This window comes from Mustela nigripes, chromosome 11 (assembly GCF_022355385.1).
Source record: "Mustela nigripes isolate SB6536 chromosome 11, MUSNIG.SB6536, whole genome shotgun sequence".
NCBI classification, from domain to species: domain Eukaryota; kingdom Metazoa; phylum Chordata; class Mammalia; order Carnivora; family Mustelidae; genus Mustela; species Mustela nigripes.
The window spans coordinates 38,236,468-38,250,291 of NC_081567.1; the positions used below are offsets into that span (position 1 = coordinate 38,236,468).

Here is a 13,824-nt window from a genome sequence, read left to right on the forward strand (position 1 = left end):
CCGTCAAAGTGGCCCCAGGAAAGCCTCTTCCTGTCGGGGACGTCCCCACAGACGCCGGGCATTTGCTGTGCGATGCAGAGATCTGACCCCTGATGCCGCAGAAGGGAGACTCTGTGAGGGTTCCCTGGAAACACATGGGAGGGCCTTCCAGGTATTGCCAGAGAGTTCTGCCAAAGCCAGGGTGCCCCCGTTCATTGTTGTTGGGTTTCTGTTTGTGCCCAAAGACTGGGTCACCAAGGGGGCCATGAAGGAAATGTGGAGAGGGACGCTCCTCCCTCCAGGTTCCTGTGACCCCCCGACTCTCCGCTCTGTGCCGAGACCCCCTGCCCAGTCTTCTGCCCAGCCAAGAGCTTTCGCAACCAGCCCAGGGCAGCCACATCCCTGACCCAACGACATCCCTGAACCAGGCATCCTGGCCACAGTCCTGACGGTTGCAAGCCCCCTGCCGCGCAGCCCCCAATCCTTCCTCTGATGCTATCGCTGCGCCTTCTCCGGGTGGTCCAGTCCCGACCCTATCACGGCAAGCAGGTGTCCTGCCCCCAGGGGCCGTTGCTCAACAGCTGAAGCACCAGTGGCCGGGGGGCGATGGCCTGAGGTTGCTGTCCTCTAGATAAGGGACCCCGTCCTCACCACTGGCACAGAAAGCACCCTGGGTGTTGCCATGCCACTGCTGCTTGTTCCTGCCCCCGGCGTCACTCCCCGCGCTGTGGCGGCAGAGGCCGGAGGGTGTGAGGAACTGGCCGTCGGGCCTGTCTCTGAGTCGGGAAGATGCCGGGCCCCCGTGCTCCCTCCTTCCATGCCTCTAGACGGCCGTTTTCCCTCAGTGACCCACGACCTCCCTCATCTTTCTTCCCAGACGCTGGGCGCAAAGATTTCTCTGATGGGCTGTTGGTCTCAGGCGTCCTTGGGAGACCCCAAGCCTCCCCTCGAAGGCTGGGGTGCGGGGCTTAGACCCTGCTCACTGACTCCAGGAGGACCTCGCCCCCTCCGACTGCCCACACGCTGCCGTGTTTGGCGCGGGGCTCTCCGAGACTAGGGGCCTATGCACGCATGCTCCGTGGGGTCTCCTGGGCTCACTCTGTCCTCTTCAGTGCCCCGTGCCCACGTGCCCTGGACAAACAGGGCTGGGCCAGGCCAGTCGGCACAGGTCCCCTATCACGGCCCTTCATCCTCTGTCTCCGTTGGAGGGGAGTCCGGGTCGAGGTATGCCGTCTCCCCAGTGACCTTCCCCCGGGTTCCTGAAGCCCAGTGGCCCCGAGCCAATCCGAATCACTGTCACCATTGACCATAGGCGCTGTTCCGCGCTTGGAGCTCAGGGACAGGAGGCTCTGAATGGGGCTCGGGCGTCACCTTCCTGAGTCGCTCTTGGGATAGGTGACACACAATCTGCTCCTGACATGGGAGAGAGGGAGGGCCTGGCAGGGTACGGGGTGTGGGGCCTGGGGGCTGCAGCCGGAGGCTGGTTGGCATGCCACTGGGTAGGGGCATGGGGCTGGAGACTCTCCCGAGGTGGGGAGGCCCCAGCAGACCCCATAGGACATTGCACCTGCCCCGACAGGTCAGGCCAACACAGGGGAAGATGATGTGTCTGCAGTGGCTGAAAAGGGGGGTTTGGGGGCGGGCGGTAGGTGGGGAAGCACCCAGGCTGGGCCCGCCCTTCTTCCCCACCCTCCCCTCCAAGGGGATGGCTGACCCAGCTGCCTGCTTACTTCCTGTGGCCAAGAGATAAAGGGGCTCAGGAGGCCCCCAGAGCAGAGGCTGTCGGAGTCTGGCAAGGTAAGGCTGTTGCCCCTTCCAGACGCCTGCAGAAGCTCCTGGCCCTCTCCATTCCTGAGCCCGGGGCCTGAGTCCCAGCTGTCCCTCCCTGCCCTCTCCCCCTCAGATGCTGTGGCTGGCGCTTTCGACCTTCTTCTTGGGGAACTCCATTGCTGGCAGCCCAGGTGAGTCTTGACCCCATGGAACTCCTCCCTTCCCCAGAGGCCCCTGGAACCTTGTGTCTAGTTCCAGCTGCTCAGGACCCCTCGGGACGGGGGCTCAGCTCAGCCACCTCCTCCGGCCACTCCAGGAGGGCCTCAGCGCCACCCCTGTCTCTTCCTCAGCGCCGGTCCCTGAGGGTGAGCGGGCGGGTATCATCGGCGGCGACAACGCCCCGCAGGGGAAGTGGCCGTGGCAGGTCAGCCTGAGAGTCTACACTTACCACTGGGCCTCCTGGGTGCACATCTGTGGTGGGTCCCTCATCCACCCGCGGTGGGTGTTGACCGCCGCCCATTGCATTTCCCGGTGAGTCCCCCACGCTGCTGTCCAGCTCTGGGTGGGACGTGGAGGGGGAGTCAGGGCTCACGGGAGGACTCGTTTCTGGAATTGCCAAGGCTACCCCCCGCGGTGGCTACCCCCGGGGGGCCCACCTGCGTGGCTTCTTTTGACCCCAGGAAGGAGGCCGACCCTTCTGCCTACCGCATCCACGCCGGGGACGTGTACCTGTACGGTGGCCGGACGCTGCTGAATGTGAGCCGTGTCATCGTCCACCCCAACTATATCTCCGCCGGCCTGGGCGCGGACATTGCCCTGCTCCAGCTGTCGGACTCTGTGGAAGGCACTGCTAACGTCAAGCCGGTCAGGCTCTCGTCGGCCCAGCTGGAGGTCATCCCGGAGGACCAGTGCTGGGTGACCGGCTGGGGCTCCATTGGGATGCACGGTGAGTCCGGGGTGGGGGCTGTCATCCCCGGGAACTCCTGGGGGGCGGGTGGTGGTGGGTTCCGGGAAGGAAAGAGAAGGGGCCACCGGCGCAGGGGTGGGGTCTCTGGCCTCATCTCCTGCCCACCCCAGCCCTCCCCTCAGGAGGGAGATCTGACCGCGTTGCCAGCCCCCGGTGGCTTCTCTCCCCAGAGCCGCTGCCGCCGCCTTACCGCCTGCAGCAGGTGGCAGTGCAGGTGGTGGAGAACGGCGTCTGCGACCAGCTGTACCACAACGCCTCCGAGCACCACCAGCTTGGGAAGATCATCCAGGATGACATGCTGTGTGCGGGCACCGAGGGCCGAGACTCCTGCTACGTGAGTCCCACCCCTGCCCTGCCCAGCCCCTGCTGCGGGGGTGGGGGCGGGGGGACCACTCAGCCCTCCCTCTCCTCCCGCAGGGCGACTCCGGAGGGCCCCTAGTCTGCAAGCTGAAGCACTGCTGGTACTTGGTGGGCGTGGTCAGCTGGGGCTACGGCTGTGGCCTGCGCAACATCCCCGGGGTCTATGCTCGTGTCCAGACCTACCAGCCGTGGATCACGCGGCAGATCCAGAGCGGCCCCTGACCCGGCCTTGGGCAGCGGCTCCCGCCTCCTCCTGGCACCTGCTGCTTCAACCCTGGCCCCCTGGCCCTGGCCTGGGCCCCACCTTCTCGTCTGCTCTTCTCCGTGTCCACAGCTTCCCAGACGGCCGGCGGATGGAGCAGGGAGATGCTGGGGAGAGGGGTGAAAGGCCACTGCGGTGAGGGCGCCTCATCCTGCTGTCTCTGTCCGATTAAAGAGCTTAATGACTGGAGTGTGGTCAGAGTCTTTGTGGGACAGGCTGACCATGGGCAACTTGGCTTTCCAAGGGAGTATGTCCCCGATGTGCAGAGGGCTGCCCTGGGGCGGTGTCCTTCCAGACTTGGAAAGGGACAGCAAGGCTCTCAGTGCGGCTCCACTCGGGGGTCACAGACCCTAGCTCTGTCCTGCCCCAGAGGTCAGCATCTGGTACTGTGGGTGGTCCCAAAAGGGACTGATCTGAGTCCCAGGATTCGGTCTACTCACCCACCCATCTGTCTGTCCGTCCGACTTCTCTCGCAAGGCCTGTTCTCTGAATTAGCCACTCACCATGCAAACATGACCTGGATGTGATGCATCCTGGGAGATGTCTGCTTGTTGGGTGAGAGCCTTCCCTGACCCTCCCAGGGTGCCCTCTCAGGTTGGCTCTGAGTTCCAGACGCTGGGCTCCGCGGGAAGAAATGCCCACAGGCAGCTGGGATCAGGGAGCCAACAAGGCTGATGCTCCGGCCCCGGGGAGCAGGGGGCAAGAGGAGGCCAGAACGTGGGTGTGCTTTCCTGGGCTGTCCCGGAGCGGGCCCCACGGCCACGACGGAGAAGTTTCTGGGCACTCACCTTGGCGGGGTGTTGGGAGCCGTGCCAGGGTCACACCTTCCCCAGCCTTGCCCACAGTCCTGAGGAACTAGTGGCCTGAGCCCCATGGGGCCCCGTCCTGTAACGTTCACGGCTCTAGGCATCGAGCAGAACTAGAAAGCTTTTCCACACAGGTGCAGGGACAAGTGAATTACGAGTGTGTGCCCAGATGGAAACAGGAGCAGCTGTAGGTCTCCCTCAGTGGGGGAGCGAGCCGTGCGGATGTGTCCACTAACTCTTGTGAGATGAATCTGAGCCTGGGGTGGTGAGATCGGTCAGCGCCTGGGAACTCCTGGACTCAGGTCGTGGGGATCTGCCGGCGTGCCGTGGGGACATGCCAAGGGGCCGAGGGGCCAATGCAGGACATTCCTGACCTTCGACGACAGGAGAGAGGCTGGGTCCTCGGCAGCCAGCACGACTGGTAGGATCTGGGGTGGTTTTACTTCTTGGCCATGACCTTCCAGACATCTGCATCTTCTGTTCAGAAGAACAACACATCTGTAACCAGGAAACAAATTACGATTTTTATCACGAACACCAGAGAAATTTTCTGGTTGGGTTTTTAAACCACGTAAGTGCGAGCTTGAGTCGCCTGATAAAGGGCTCCCGTGCAAAGGCCCTGGGGCTGGGGAGGGCCTGGCTGAGCAGCCGAGGAGGGCTGTGGTGCCAGTTTGGTGGAGAAAAACACCCCGGAGCTTGGCTTAAAGCCTCTGCCTTCAGCTCAGGTCATGATTCTAGGGTCCTGGGATTGAGCCCCGCATCGGGCTCTCTGCTCAGCAGGGACCCTGCTTCCCGCTCTCTCTCTGCTTGCCTCTCTGCCTACTTGTGATCTCTGTCAAATAAATAAATAAAATCTTTAAAAAACAAAACAAACACCCCAGAGCTCGATGGCGGGAGGGCGGGCAGCACTGGGAATGCACTCAAGGCACTGAGCTGTGTACTCGCACTGGTCCAGGAGTGGAATCGATGTTTCCTGCACGAAAACGTGCTCAAATACGCGAAGACCCGCGCGGGTGCCTGCATTTACAAGGGGCCCAGCGAGGGGTCCGAGGGCACAGTCTGAGCCAGATGGAGGGCTGCCTGTCCAGCACGGGCTGCTCTGTGAAGAGCCAGACCTCCCGGCCCATGGCTGCCCCGCGCCCCCCAGGGCTGGCTCCTCTGCCTTTCACCTCCCCAGAAGGACAGCATTTTCGGGAAGCCAGAGGCCACGTGGGGCAGGGGCAGGAAGGGGAGTGGCTGCCAGAGATAAGACAGGCTCAGGTGTCTCCCGCCTCGCCAGAGTCAACAGGGACACAGAGTCAACAGGGATGCAGCTCCCGGAACCTCCCAGGCCTTCCTGCTCTGTGTTTGTTCTGCACCTGGACTAGGCAGATGCTGAAGGTCACTCTGGGCTGGGCTTCTCACCTCAAATCCCACCCCGTTCCCCGAAGCCTGATCCCTGACCACTGGTGTGGCCTTGCCTTGCTGGGATGGCTGTGTCCCAGAGCCTGGGGCTGGGCCCTGGGGGGCCAGGCCCTCTTTCCCACGTGCAGGGCAGGAGACAGAGCTGACAGCAGGACCCTGAGGGGGCTGGCTGGGAGGGACAGCTGTGTGACCACGGTTGTGTGACAGCATTGCCCATCAGTGGGACCCAGCCAGCAGCCACAAGTAGGGAGTCTCCCAGGGAGGATGCCGGTGGTGTCGGGGACAGTAACTTATCTTCAGGGGGGCCCTAGGGTCACTTCCTGGCAGAGGGGACAGGGCTCTAGCCTGACGGGACCTACAGCCAGGGCAGGAGAGAGCAGCTCTGTGTCAGAGAGTGGGTCCTAGCCTGGGGCCTGGGTCTCAGCAATGGCACAGCCCACGTGGCAGGGACGGCTGACCTTCCTTATCTGTCCCTGGCAGGCAGTGAGGGGGTGGAGAGCTCTCCGGGGAACATCAGGAACCAAGCAATCACCTTGGCTGGCTGCCAGCACCTGGGGAACCCGGGATCCCTGTGCCCTCCATCCCTCTGCTTGACCCCCACCCCGACACCCCAGTGCAGGCCCCACACCAGCAGCCAGTGGCTTCCGTCCCTGCCTGGATGCGTCCGGGACCGCCAGGGACAGGGCAGAGATGGGAGGCCAAGAGGGAGGGGCTGGTGCTGTTCCAGGCCAGCGGGACACCATACCAGAGTCAGGAGCCACCACGGCTCACGGAGAACCTGGAGTCCCTGGCAGGCCATGGCCGAGGTCTGTCCTGGTGAGGAGGGGGCTGTGGGGAGCAGGAGGGGCGGGCATCCCCTCTCTAGCCCCCGTCTGCCTGTGCTCATTCCCAGGGTGGGGGTGGTACGGACCCCCACAAGGGCAGGGTCACCGGCTGGGGGCCACCCGGTTTGTCCTCTTTGGAGCCCTGGGTGTTGGCTGTGGGGAGACCTGTGGGGAGGCTGGTCCCGCAGCCCCCCTGCCGGCTGGGCTTCCCACACCCTCCACCCCTGCCTCTGCCTGCAGATGCGGCTCCTCCTGGTGCTCCTCATGCTCCCGTTCCTGGGAGAAAGGGGTGAGTCCCCAGGCCAGAGCGCGCAGCTGCCTGGAATCCGGGCCTCTAACTGGGGGGACCCTGTCCAACCTCCCCCACCCGAGTCCTCCTGCAGCCACACGCACCTTCCACAGTCCCTCCCAGGCGAGGGAGGGGGACACTCGATCCAGACCCTCCTTGGGGCCCCACAGCCTGCTCCAGCAGGTCTGTGTGCGGGAACCGTCCCAGCCGTGTGCCCTGCCGTAACCATCAGCTCTCAGGGTCCTTTACCTTGGAGCAAGTCCTCCGTGTGGGACTCAGGAGGACGTCGAGGCACGGGCTGGGAGACCGAGGCTTCTGGGCTGCCTCCCCCACCCCCACCCCCCCGAGCCGGGCTGGGACCACAGGCAGGGCTTTCTGCTGACTGTTTATGCTTCAAAATCGTAGCCGTGGAAATGCCATCCGGGGCAGGAAGACGGGAGGTCTGCCTCCTTCTCCAACCCTGCGCCACCAGCCACCCTTGGGGGCTGCTGACCTCTTGATTACTTATGATTCAGATGAAAAAGTCTGGTCCCCAATCCCGGGGACGCTTCCTTCCCGTGGCCAGGGGCCTGGCCTGCAATGACCCGCACTGGCCCGCACGCAGAGCAGGTGCACCGCCGTAGAGAGTTCCACTGGGCCGTGCTATCTGCGGTTCTGAGAACTGACTGTGGGCTAAGGCGTCCGCGCTGGAGGCAGGAGGAGGGCCCAGCTCTCCGCCCCGGACCTGGGTCCTGTTTTCCCAGAGGAGGCCAGCCGGTGACCCCGTCTCTCCACCAGGGAGCGGCTTTAGCCCGGAGGCCCGCATTGTCGGGGGTACAGCAGCTGTGCCCCGGCAGTGGCCCTGGCAGGTCAGCCTGCGTGACCGGGGCCAGCATGTCTGCGGGGGCAGTCTTATCAGCCACCAGTGGGTGCTGACCGCCGCCCACTGTGTCTCCAGGTAAGTCCTGCCTCCCCACACCGGGTGGCCCGGGCCGTGAGATGCCATGGGGCCGCGCACAGGGAAGGGGATCGTGGCTGCGGCATGGCACCTGGGCCCAGGTGGCTCAGAGCCCCGCGGCGGGGGCTGGACGCCTCAGACGCCAGCTACTCCTTTCAAACTAGGAAAGAAAACACACTTTACTTATTTGAAGGTACTTGGAAGTCATGTACTTGTTTCCAGTTTTGGGGACTCTGGTTAAAGGCACAGCCTGAGACTGATCATCTCGATCCTTTCTCAGAACGCGGTTCACGCTGCTGAGGGACCACCCCCCCCTACCTGGGAACACCTCTGTCCTCCCAAACGGAAGCTCTGTGCCCATTAAGCTCTCAGGTCCCCCTCCCCGGCCCAGCACACCCCTCCACTTCCGTCTCCGTGTCTCTGATGACCGCAGGGACCTCATCGCAGCCAAATCCTACAGCCCATGTTCTCCGGAGTCTGGCCTATCGCACAGAGTGGAAGGTCTTCAAGGGTCAACCACATTATGGCAGCGAGTGTCAGAAATTCCCTCCTTCTATCGCTGGACATTGCCCCGCTGTGTGCATGGGCTGCATTTAGTTGATTCATTCCTCCCCGTTTTCAGCAATTGAGTCTCGCTGCCCAGCACGGGGCTGTGAGGAAGTAGAGAACATTCCAGAGCTAGATGCCCCTTCATGATACTCGAAAACAAAAAGCAGAATGAAGCTATTATAAAGCAATTGAGCACTGAATTCTATAAAAAGAGACTCCACAATCAAGGTGGGTCTCTCCCAGAGCTAAATTATGGAGTCAGCTTAACCTTGGCAGACACGATAATTAAAACACAATCAACTAGTCCCAGGTGTCATTTTGGGGTAAATAAGCCTTTGCCATTTGGTGCTGGGGCTGTTCCTGGAATGTCCTCGGGAGATGTCCAGTCCTGGAAATCATGACCGACGGCTACCAGGGACTTCCTGCCCCAGTGCACAGGCCCAAGCACACTCAGGACAACCTCCGTAGGTAGACACTTTTACCCCCAGGTTCCAGGATGGGAAACTGAGGCACAGAGAAGTAATTTGCTTGAGACCGTATGATAAGCAAAAGGCAGTTGAGGGATGTGGACCCCAAGGAAAGGGACACTGGGGTTAGCGGCAGTCCTGCTGGGACAGGTTAGCCCTCCGGGGCACAGGCCTTAGGCAGAGAGCACACGGCTCCCTGAGGACCTGCACTTTCAGCACAAGCTCCTGCTCTCCGCGCTTCCGAATGGGTCCTCCCGGTGGGAGACACGCTGACTGCTGCTGTCCCGGCTCCCTGCCCACCTGTTGTCCTCAGATGCCGGGGAGGGGGCCCGCTGACACGTTCCATGAGTTCTGCAGCCCCCCAAATGCAGGTCCCCCAACTTGCACCCCTGCATGCTCTGTGGGGTCACCACCCCCGCCCCGCTGAGAACATGGTCTCCCTGCCCACCACTCTGGTTCAGCCTGACCTGATCCCCCAGAACCCCGACCCGCCATCTTGGCGCTGCGACCCCGCTGTCCCTCTGGTCCAGAAGAGCAGGACTGTGTCCGCTCTGTCCCCACAAGGACAGGCCCTGCCACTGGGAAGGCTCGCCACAGCCCAAGGCTGAACTCCATCACTGGGAGCTGGACTTTACTCAGGAGTCTCTCCGGGCCAGACAGGACTTCTCGGGAACAAGGGCCCAGAGGGGGGCCCTGTGCTCCTGTGATCCGACTCAGAGGGCCAGGGCAGAGCAGAGGGTCCTTTAACGCCATGCCCCCATCCCAGTGGAGCTAGCGGGGTGGAGCCAAGCCACCAGCCTCCACCCTCTGAGCCCACCACGTCCTCTCTGCTTCCCACCCAGCTCCGCAAGTCTACAGGACCTGAGGGTCCAGCTGGGAGAGGCTGCGCTGTACTCCCGTCCCCGGGGCTCCATCTCCGTGGCTGTCGTCCGTGCCATCCAGCACCCCTCCTTCACCGGGGACGCCCTCCAGGGCAGTGACGTGGCTCTCGTGAAGCTGGCACGCCCTGTGCCCTTCTCCAGCACCATCAGACCCATCGCCCTGGCTCCACCAGGCTCTGAATTCCCTGCAGGCTCCCTCTGCTGGGTGACCGGCTGGGGGGACGTCCAGCAGGACGGTGGGTGAGGGGCAAGGGGCTGGGGGCTCGGGGAGCTGGCCCGAGGGGAAGGCACTCCAGGGGTGGAGCGAGTCACCCCAGTCTCCTCTCTGAGCCTCACCTCATGGTAGAGGCCGGCCTAGGACTCATCCCGCACTACTCAGCCCTGCCTTGGACCTGCATCCGCCTCCCCGCTGGCAGGACAGGAACGTGGGCCCCAGGGACAGACGCCGTGGAGCTGCTGCTCTGGACTGTCCACAGGGAGCTGGCTGGGGGCTCGGCGGCACACCACCGTGCGGCCCCTGAGAGCACCTAAGCCGCTGTCCCTGTGTCCCACAGTGGCCCTGTCTGAGCCCCTCAGGCTGCAGGAGGTGGACGTGCGCGTGGTTGGCCTAGACAGCTGTCGCAGGCTCTACTACCCAGAGCCCATCACCAAGAACATGCTCTGCGCTGGTGACGTCCAGGGCCAAAAGGGATTCTGCGAGGTCAGTCCCGTCCAGCCTGCATCCCTGCCCCTGATGCAACGCAGGTTCTGGGAGAGTCACCGGACATCCCCCCCTCAGTTTCCCCAAAAGTGCAACGGAAGTAAGGGAGCGGAGCCCCCCCTTTCACAGGGAACCTGTGATGTACCTCCCTCCTCCGTACTTAGCCAAAGGCTCTGGTCACCTCCCTAACCCTAAGAGACCCTGGGAAGCAGGCTGGATCCTGGACTTGGGGCAGGGGTGGCATCTTCTGATCTAGCTCCCCGAGGCCAGGGACTTTCCTCACCCAAGGTAGAACAGTGTCTGACTTGGAGCCGGACTTGACAGTATTTCTTGTAAGAATGAGTCCAGAGCCATCCTGACAAAAAAAAAAAAGCAGAACACGCGGGCTCCAGCTGTCATAGGATGTGAGCAGGTGTGGCAGGGGTGAGAGGGGCAGGGGTCCAGGACCAGAGACGCCAGGCGACCCTTATAGGAGCCAGAGTGCATTGGAAGAAGCAGGCAGGCTTTGGGAGAATAACAACAGCAACCATAAAAAAGCGACTGCATCCCAGCACTGCTTGTACTAGCTGTGCAACCTTCAGCAAACTACTTGACCTCTCTGAACCGTTAAAAACAACAAAAAACGCAGCTAGAGCTGATAGCACGCTGCAGGGAGGAACAGCTCCAAGATGGAAACCTAGGGCGACCACGCCTGCTACCTGGAGGCCCAAGGGGACCTCCCCCTGCTTCCAGCATCCCACCCGCTCCCACGTGCTCCCTGACGTCAGCCTCAGTCTGAGAGCTCCCACTCCTGCTGCGTAGACCGGAGTCCCACTGCCCCTGTTTGTCATTCCTGTTTCCTTCAGGGCGACTCCGGGGGCCCCCTGGTCTGTCAGCTGCGGGACAGGCGCTGGGTGCAGGCAGCGGTGGTGAGCTTCAGCAGGGGATGTGCTGAGCCCGGACTCCCGGGGGTGTATGCCCGGGTCTCTTCCTACTGGGCCTGGATCCAGCGCCACCTGCTCCTGCCCGGGCACTTTCGCAGGAACTTCAGCAGGGGCTGACCCCTCTCCTCTCATCTGCATTCTTCCACCTGTTTCCCACGTGCCCGAACGCCCCTTCTCCCTTCGGTCCCGCTGGCTTTGCCCCTCGCGCTCAAACACCGCCGCCCGCCGCGCTCGGTGCTCCCGGTCCCCACCCGCCCCCGATCGGCCAGCTGACCTCCGGAGCCCAAGTGCCGGCTCTAGCGGAGAGAGAGAAGAGGGTGGGAGGCGGGCAGTTTGCCTGGCACCTGCTGAAGGATGAAAGCACGAGGGGGGCGTGGGGGCGGCCCGGGGCGGCCACCGCCTGTCCGCGCGGAATAAATGCTTGGCTCCCTGCTCCTCCGGTCACTTCCTAACAACCGTGGGAGAGCGGCAGGACCGCACTTGCCCCAGGCAGAGGCCGCACGGGTGCGCTGCGCGCGGGGGGCGTGGGCGGGGCCGGCGGGGGGTCGTCGGCGGGACCGGTGCGGGCGGGGCCGGCGGGGGGTCGTCGGCGGGACCGGTGCGGGCGGGGTCGGCGGGGGGTTGTCGGCGGGGCCGACGTGGGCGGGGCCGGCCCTCCCGGAGACGCCCGGGGCTCCCGCCAGGCCGCAGCGGCCGCTAGTCGAACCATTCTTCTCCGTCCTGTCGGCGTCTCTCTCTGCTCCAAGAGTATTCAGTTTGCGGCTTAACGCCGGGCTCCCTCGGGGCACGGGACACCCGCCGAGGGAGCTCAGAGGCCGGGAGCCCGGGTCGCAGCCGGGCAGGGCTGGAAGCCGCTCCCTCCTCGCCGCTCCGCGAGCAGCCCCGGCGCCGCCCCCGCCTTCTCCATAGCCCCGCCTCCAATGCGCACGGCCCCGCCCCGTACCCGGCATCCCCGTCCCCGCCCCGCTGAGCCCCGCCCCCTCCGCAACCCCGACCTCCAGCCGGCTCACCTCAGGGGGCGGAGGGGGTGGTCCGGCCGCAGAAGGACCCCGGCCCCGCAGGGGGCACACAGGCCGCTCCTGACTGGTCTGCGGGGCTGCGCGTCCGCCCCCTCCCATTGGCGGCTGAGAGGGAGGGGCTTGCTGGCTGGGGGTCGGCTCTCCCTCTCTCTCAAATAAATAAATAAATATGTATATTTTAAAGACTTCATCTGCTAGAGAGAAAGAGAGAGGGGGAGAGAGCAGACTCCCCGCTGAGCAGGGAGCCCCACTCCAGGACCCGGAGATCAGGACCTGAGCCAAAGGCAGACCCCTCACTCACTGAGCCACCCAGGCACCCCGACCAAATTTGTGTCCAAATCAATGGGTCAGACAAATGCATGAAATCAAGCAGCCGCCCCCACAATCAAGTTTAGACACGGTTCCCTCTCTCCCTCTTTGCCCTCCTGTCTGCCGCACCCCCAGCAGAACAGTCCCACAGGGAGGCAGGACAGAGGAGGGGCTGAGGGCAGGCCCCACCTGCGGCTTCTGTGCACCCTGAAGCCGTGGGCCTTTGTCCCCCCATGCATGCCCTCATCTGGCGATGAGTGGCCGGCTCAGGGACACAGACCACAGCACGACCAAGTCAGACCCGAGGTGCCCTGTGTGCAAACTGTGGCTTCCTCCTCAGCCAGGCGGGGGTGGGGATCGATGCCCCCCCACCTCCAGGAAGCCGTCCCCAGACTCCTTGTCCCCACACCCGCCCCCGGCTCCCGTGGTCTCCGCCGCACATCAGATGGGCACAGCGCCTAGCTGCCTGGCTCAGGGTGGGCCCTTCCTAACGGTCCTCCGTGTGGCCAGGGCCTCGTGACTGAACCACTGAGCGGCCCTGGGAGGGCCCGGACTTGCCTGCACCCGACCTGGGTTTGAGAAAGAAACTCTGAAGACCATCTGTGGAGCCCCTCCATGTCCTCGACGCTGTGCCCTTTCTGTCCCCTTTGACAGGAGAGCAAACTGAGGCACACGGAGGGGTGTTCTGTCCCTGCGTGCCTCCCTGCTCCGGCCCCCGGATGCCCTCCTGGGTGGGTGGGCTCTCCTGCTGCCCAGTGGATGTGGCTCATGCGGGCCTGTGCAGTGGCCCCTCAGTCCAGGAGGACCCCTCCTCCCTTGTTCCCACCCTCACACTAGCTGCTCACTTGGCTCAGGCTGTCCTTTGGCCTTGACCTTTCCTGGTCTGAGCTGGGCTTAGCTGTATCTGTGAACAGGAGCTGGGCTGTGTGGGTATGGTTTTCAGGAATATGGGACACCCTAGATGTAGGTTCACCCTCTGCCATGCTCCCCTCCCCTGCCCCAGGGCTGCTCAGGTCTGCAGCTCTGGGCTTGAAGGAGCCTAATCCCTTCTTTCTGCACCTCCCCCCACCCTGTCCCCACTGAGCCTCGTGGGCTGAGGAGGGCTTGGACCTGCAAAGGTGAAGAAGGCTCCTGACTTGCTCCTAGAGCCTCACGTGACATGGAGATCAGCTCTAGAAGGATTAGAGGCAAACTTGTGTGTACACATGAATGAACAATAATTAAATCTGCAGTCTATAACTCAAACACCTCCAATTTTAAAAAGCAGACAAAACAGTTTTTAGCAACTGTGAAAACCAAAACATAAAGGTGTTCATTTAGTTGAAAATCTCCAAATGCTGAGAAGAAGCCTAGAGCTCTATCTGACAAAGGAAGGGCT

At 63.2% G+C, this 13,824-nt stretch overlaps 2 protein-coding genes across 3 annotated transcripts; both read left to right on the top strand.

Moving 5' to 3' along the window:
* The first annotated feature begins 1,759 nt into the window (after positions 1-1,759).
* Positions 1,760-3,527, top strand: LOC132027251 (putative serine protease 29). Its single transcript, XM_059416006.1, has 6 exons — positions 1,760-1,776; positions 1,883-1,940; positions 2,100-2,280; positions 2,430-2,695; positions 2,887-3,050; positions 3,134-3,527. The coding sequence occupies exons 2-6, from the start codon at positions 1,883-1,885 to the stop codon at positions 3,296-3,298; spliced, it is 834 nt and encodes a 277-aa protein (XP_059271989.1). The 5' UTR covers positions 1,760-1,776; the 3' UTR covers positions 3,299-3,527.
* Positions 3,528-6,166: 2,639 nt separating this feature from the next.
* On the top strand, positions 6,167-11,538 carry LOC132027063 (prostasin-like). Of its 2 annotated transcripts, none has more exons than XM_059415756.1 (6): positions 6,167-6,364; positions 6,613-6,661; positions 7,439-7,598; positions 9,457-9,731; positions 10,050-10,195; positions 11,041-11,538. In XM_059415756.1, the coding sequence occupies exons 1-6, from the start codon at positions 6,239-6,241 to the stop codon at positions 11,233-11,235; spliced, it is 951 nt and encodes a 316-aa protein (XP_059271739.1). In that variant the 5' UTR covers positions 6,167-6,238; the 3' UTR covers positions 11,236-11,538. The 2 variants fall into 2 exon arrangements, with proteins under 2 accessions (XP_059271739.1, XP_059271740.1); XM_059415757.1 differs by having other exon boundaries at positions 6,261-6,354.
* Positions 11,539-13,824: the final 2,286 nt, after the last annotated feature.

Excerpts from the sequence above, each read along its gene's own strand:
- LOC132027063 (XM_059415756.1), top strand. The coding sequence starts at position 6,239 with ATGGGAGGCCAAGAGGGAGGGGCTGGTGCTGTTCCAGGCCAGCGGGAC. Across the intron at positions 6,662-7,438 it reads CCCGTTCCTGGGAGAAAGGG|GGAGCGGCTTTAGCCCGGAG; the intron begins GTGAGTCCCCAG and ends TCTCTCCACCAG. Across the intron at positions 10,196-11,040 it reads GCCAAAAGGGATTCTGCGAG|GGCGACTCCGGGGGCCCCCT; the intron begins GTCAGTCCCGTC and ends TGTTTCCTTCAG.
- LOC132027251 (XM_059416006.1), top strand. The coding sequence starts at position 1,883 with ATGCTGTGGCTGGCGCTTTCGACCTTCTTCTTGGGGAACTCCATTGCT. Across the intron at positions 1,941-2,099 it reads CTCCATTGCTGGCAGCCCAG|CGCCGGTCCCTGAGGGTGAG; the intron begins GTGAGTCTTGAC and ends TCTCTTCCTCAG. Across the intron at positions 2,696-2,886 it reads GGGCTCCATTGGGATGCACG|AGCCGCTGCCGCCGCCTTAC; the intron begins GTGAGTCCGGGG and ends TTCTCTCCCCAG.